At 41.6% G+C, this 6,229-nt stretch overlaps 1 protein-coding gene across 1 annotated transcript; it reads right to left on the bottom strand.

Annotated features, from left to right (window-relative positions):
- On the bottom strand, positions 2,189–3,468 carry LOC109132528 (uncharacterized protein At3g60930, chloroplastic-like). The gene is made up of 2 exons (XM_019244172.1): positions 2,928–3,468; positions 2,189–2,814 (listed from the first exon to the last, which is right to left on the bottom strand). Exons 1-2 carry the CDS (start codon positions 3,466–3,468, stop codon positions 2,189–2,191), a joined length of 1,167 nt encoding a protein of 388 aa, XP_019099717.1.

The raw sequence follows: 6,229 nt of genomic DNA, 5'->3' as shown, positions 1-6,229 counted from the left end.
AACACCTTTCTCCCTGGTTTACGGAGTTGATGCCGTAGTCCCAGCTGACATAGAGGTCCCTGGAGTCCGTACCTCACTGAACCCACTCCGAGCTGAGGAAAATGAGGAGTTCCTACAGGATACTCTCGATACAATCAATGAGCGTCCGGACCAGGCCTTAGTTCGGATCCAGAATTACCAGAATGCAGGCCCTTGGCAGTTGGCGACCTAGTCCTCCGAAAAGTCTACGAGACCACCGAGGAGCTCAATGCAGGGAAGCTGGGAATTAACTGGGAAGGACCGTACAGAATCACTCGAGAGGTGCGAAATGGGGTGTATCAGCTCGAGGATTCAGAGGGAAAACCAGTCCCTAGGTCCTGGAATTCCTTACACCTTAAACTCTTTTACAATTAATCTTTTGTATCGAACTACGTTTAGCTTGATCCCGATAAGGGTACGTAGACAGCCCACTTCAGGTCCAGCTATCCATATTAATAAAATTTAAAGTTTTCTTAAACTCTTTTATTAATAATGGTTCAAAAAAAAAGACCGAAGTCCAACTTCGCATATATAAAAAAAAAAGCCGAAGTCCAACTTCGCATATATCAAAAAAAAGCCGAAGTCCGACTTCGCATATATCATTTAAAGCCGAGGTTCAACTTCGCAAGTCTAAACCGAAGTTCTTACTTCGTATTCAGCTTTACTTTAAGTCGGAACTTGGTTTTGCGAAACTCTAACCTAAACCGAAGTTCTCACTTCGTACTCAGCTTTACTTATTAAAGTCAAAGCTTAGTTTTTGCAAAATTCTAATCTAAACCGAGGTGTTCACTTCATCCTCAGCCTTACTAAAGTTGGGGTGTCATTTTTGCGAACTCTTAGACCGAAGTTCTTACTTCGTGTTCATTTCTGCTCGTATCATCTTTTTAAACAAAGATTGCGGATATGAAGTTCGCATTTAGCATGACAAAAACAAAAATTTTTGAAGACGGAGTGGTCACCGCGACCAAAACACTCCAAAGCAAGTCTAAAAATAAATACGACAAACAGGAGGGCAATCCGTGTCAAAACAACCCCGATATAGAAACTACTGAGTATGGGGAGCGGTGTCCGATGCCGCTTCGGAAAGGGCCAGTCCCATCTCTTCAAGCTCCTTTACCGACTTGGTGTTCGCCAGAAAGTCGTCCATCCCCTGATTCGACATTTGCCCGAGATTAGTGCCGGACTCGTCGATTGTAATGCTCAAAGGGTGTTCGCTGCACAAAAGATCGGGCATATCCGCCAAAAGGTCTGAAAATCCAGAGAGGTCGAGGTCACAGAGAGTTACCTTCGAAACATTTTCGTCGGCCTCCTCCTCGTCGGCTTTCAGGAGCCCGAGCTCAGCTTCCATGTTTTGGATCTTTTCCCTCGAGATCTCCTCGATCAGCATCCGGTAGCCCTGATCTCGGCGGCTCGGATCTTGGCTGGGGCCAGCTTCTCCCTCTCTTCGAAAGTGACTTTCACCTCCTCGACTAATGGACGGAGAGTTCGCCTCATTGCTTGCCTTTCTTCTCTCCGCACCCTATCAATCTCGCAGCTATTGCCAGCTTCGAGTAGCTGGTTGCGGAGCTCGATCTCGTGCAACCTATTCTTTGTCACCTTCGCATCCTCCGCGACCTCGTAGTAGAGGTCCCCTGCCTTCTTTAGCTTGTCTCGGAGGTCTTCGTTGGCAATTCCGAGGTCGACCACCTGTACCTCGTCTTTCTTCATCCGAGCCTGGATCTGTTCGGCTCTCTCCACGGTAGTAGCGTTTTCGGCTTCTAATCTAGCATACTCCTTCACTTGGGCTTCCAGGTCAGCAATCTTTTCCCGGAGAAGGCTCACCTCAGAAGATGAAGGAGAGGCAAACATCTGATCTTCATAAGACGCCACCGAGGAGTTGAACTCGATCATTAGTTGGGAAAGCGCAGTTCGTTAAAAACGGCGAAGGAGGTAAAGAAAAACAAAAACTGAGGAAGTATGTGTCACTAACCTCGCCAATCTTGTCCGCAAAATGGAAGAAGTTTGCATGGTTGAGCTCGGACATGTCCGCAAACGCCGGAACCCGAACTCCTGGCCGAGTATAGCTCCTCATCAGGTCAGCTGGGGATGCAGGGGGAACTGAAATGTACGAGCAATGTTATTTTATTTGGTCCCCGAGACCCAAAAAAAAAAAAAAAATCTCGAGTTATCATTAACTCGGGGGGAGGGACGACGCTCCTTTGAAGGCAGCTTGTCCAGAGGAATCCCCGGATTCCTTTGTAGAAGGGACTTCCCTAGACCTCCTCTCCGAGGAAGGACCCTTATCTTTCGAGCTGGACTTACTTCGCTCGTCTTCTGACGAACCAGTCCGAGTTCGGCTCTTCTCACGAAAAGTCGAGGAAGTCTCAGGTTCCTTCCTCTTTTTGGACGAGTCCGCCCGCTGGGAGCTGACCTCGACGGAGGGAGTTATAACCTCTCGCGGCTCGTCACTGGAGTCCGCTACGACAATTATGGCAGGCTCGGGCGAACTGGGCAGGGGCCCGGAAGCCCCCGTAAGAGGCTCGGAAGGGCCAGCAGGGGGTGCCGAAGTCCCGTCTACCTCAGGGGTAGAGGGACCAGACTTCTTAGGGAGGCGAGCTTTGCCCTCGGCAAGCGCTGCCGCCATGTTCAACTTCGCCTCCTTCTCAACGAGTCGGCAGGCCCTTTCCTCCCTGAGTCGCGCTGTGGATTCTCTAATCCTTTCACAGGAAAATGAGTCCCAGGCGATCTGACCCTGGCTGCAGAACCGCGAGAAAAACTCTACGAAAGTAGGGCAAAGCAATCCGCGCTCGAAGTGATCTGAGACAGGAACGACAAGGAGTAAGTAACAGAAAGAAAAATAATATATTAAGGACACCTAACTAAGAGCACCGTTCTACCAATTTTCGAAGTCCACTTCGATATGTGTGAACTTGCGAGGTGGCCAAAAGTGAGCTCGTTGACCGGGAAGAAAAAGTAAGACTTCTGCCACTTCTGATCCTTCTCAGGAAGGTCGTCGAAGACCTTCAGTCCGGAAAGCGGACTTACGTAGAGCGTGCCCTTGGTGCGACCTGTCTTCACCGTGTACACTTGAAGAAAGTCGGCCAGGGATAGTTTGTAGTCAAACTCTTCCCCCAGAGTTTGAAGACACATGACGGTTCGGACGAAGTTCGGGCACATCTGGGGGAGAGCGAAGCCCAGTTCGAACATCATCTTTACGATGAGTTCGGGGAGGGGAAACGACAGACCGCACGCAGAGAAGAATATCTCAAACGCGCAGAAATACCCTGGGGGAGGACTCTCCGGGGACTCGTGAGCCTCCGGGAACTTAATCTCGATCTCCGGCGGAATCCCAGTGGACCCTCTAATCTCGGCTATATTCTCCGCCGAGAGAATTGATGGCTGGTGAGGGCCGTAAACGCCCGAAATCAAAGGTTTCGCGGCTTTACCCGATGAAGATTTCATAGGAGACATATCTTTCGAGTAATATGTGTGAGAAGAGGAGGGAAGTAGAAGAACTTTCCGGCGAAAGAAAAGAAACTAACAGTAGAAGAGAGAAATCGCAGAGCAAAAAGAAGAGAAAAACTGAGAATTAAAAGTGGAAGGGAGAAGTCGGGTGAGGTTACCTTTATACACGGAGCCGGGAGCAATGATTGCCTGGGGAAGTGAAAGGTCTCGCACCACTTTCTCTCTCTCTTATAGCTAACACGCCACCTAGTGGGCCCCGAGGCTTGTTCGGGAAGGCAAATCTCATCATCACCACGATTAAATAGTGGAGATATGGGGAATATTCAGTTTCCCGAAATTGATCGCTTGAAGGTCAAAAGTCCCCCGAACTGCTCAGCTCGGGAGACTTGGGGGCAACTGTTGTACCCACGATCTGTCATCTCGGGCAATAGGCAAAGGGCCTAGGCCGAGCACGTCTAATGGGCCAAGAGCGTATTACTGATCGGCCCATCAGGCCCAGAGAAAGGAAGAGAGCGTGGAGATGCTTCGCGTTGGTCAGCTCGCAGCTCGGGCTTAGTCAAAGATTCCCGCATTCAAGACGATTAATTAGGATACGCAAATCGTGCCCTATTAATTATGCATTAATTAGGCAATAAATCGGTCGGTATAAATATGTAAGGGGGGAGTCTTTTGTAAGGGATCGAAAACATTTTCCAAAAGAAGCAATACAATACAAATTCTCAAAATTCTCTCAAATTAAGTTCGGAACTTCTAAACGGTGATAAGCTCCTCCACATTCGAATCACTTCGGAAGGAGAGAATCGATTTCAGTTCTCACAATGTGTACTTAGAAATAGAAAAATGATCAATAATCATAGGAAATTATATGAATGAGAATTACATACATGATCAAACTAGTTTAGCTTTGTGCTGGAATTGAGTTATCTAGTCAAAATATATTGCACCAAAACTGAGCCTAATAGGATTGGTATTAAATTATCTAGTTGACTCATATATAATTGAGCCAATTATACCAAAAAAAAAAGAAGTTAAATACATTCAATTTGATTTTTTTTAATTAAATATATTTGTTTGTTTGGATTCTTTGAATGTTAAAATTGTGTGGTTCCCAACAGTTTTGACGATTTAATTGATTGACACTAAACCACATTTTAGAAAATATCCAACCATTAATAAATGATTGATAAATTAGTTAATAAACCATTTTTATCTGAATTTAAATCCAACCAAACGCTGTGTCTTGTAGACGAAGGATCAGGAATGACTACATATTCTCCGGACGCCTCGATCTGCCGGAGAAGATCGGCGTCATCCTCCAGTCGCATGTAGCCAACTTACATGAGGAAGTATGAGAGAATTGAGAAAATTGAGAGTTAAGAGAGCGATGATGAGAAAATTGGAAAAATCTATGGAGCGCGTTTCAATCTTTTTCAATTTGGGAGTTTTAAGATCAATTAAGTTCGACCCGAGAATCTTTACGGGTCATCGGGTTTCTGGATCGACTCGAATGGGACTGTGGGGGGGGGGGAATAGGGGACTAATAAAATTCACACTTTTATTAATAGAATCACATATTCCCTTTTGTTTCTATCATTTTATCTGTGTTCTACTTTTCTGATCCATTTGATATTTTATTTTTATATTTTGTAACATAAAATAAGAAAATTAACCAACATCACCATAAAAAAAAACTTAAGGAAATGTAGATTTTTTTTGTAATTTAGAAAAATATATAATTATTTTTGATTTAATTTATTGTATTTAGTAAAAATGTTTTATTTATTTATTCAGGTTTCAAATTTCTAATTAACCTAGTTCCTCCTATTAATTGAAAAGTTTTTTAACAAACTAATTTGCAGAAATGATTTTATAGAAAATTACATCAAAATGTCACTTGAAACAAGACAAATTAATTAATCTACAAGAGGGGTTATATGGTCATTTGAGCATTTTTAAATATGATTTTTTAAAGTATTTAGTCATTAGCAACAATTTTCAAAATATTTTACTTACAAGATTTTAATCTGTGGTACACTGGAGACAATTTTTTCTAATAACTATTTAGTTTTTTTTGTGTGTTTATTATATAATTTTAGATGGATTGTATTTGTTGTGTTTGGGACCGGTTAGGATTGACGTAAAATTTCTCGTTAACTCATTTGATATATATTTTTTTTATATTAATAGACTAATCCGTAAAAAACTATATAATCTAATTTATTACACATGATCTGCAAGAATTCAATTTTTTTCAACCAGGTTAAAAGTATCTAGAATATTAAAATCATATACAATATACTAGTTTATTTTAGAACTATAATTTTTAAGCATATTACAAATAGTAACTTCAAGTTTTGATATTTATTCAAATGACAATTATTTAATTATGTAAATATTATAAATCTTCTATATATTAATAGAGAAGCATTCTTGCAAAAAATGCTGATTTGTTGTCGCTAGAGAGCTCGAAGCACATTTTAGCAAATAATCCTCATTAATTAATACTAATTACATTTATGACAATATAGATTTAAATCAAATTTCACTATATAAATTAAAACTATTTATAGCCATTTAATTTGAATCTATATTATACTTCTTTTCAAAATAACAAAATAATTTATTTTTGAAACATAATAATTACTCATAATTTATTAAAATAAATTCTATATAAATTAAAATTCCAATTGGCTCACATAAGCTGATCCTTTTGTTGTCAAAAAAGAAAAGAAAAAAAAATTCCAGATAAATTTTTTTCACCACTTTC

The sequence above is a fragment of the Camelina sativa genome, chromosome 4, assembly GCF_000633955.1.
Source record: "Camelina sativa cultivar DH55 chromosome 4, Cs, whole genome shotgun sequence".
Taxonomy (NCBI): Eukaryota; Viridiplantae; Streptophyta; class Magnoliopsida; order Brassicales; family Brassicaceae; genus Camelina; species Camelina sativa.
This window is presented reverse-complemented; position numbering and strand designations above follow the sequence as displayed.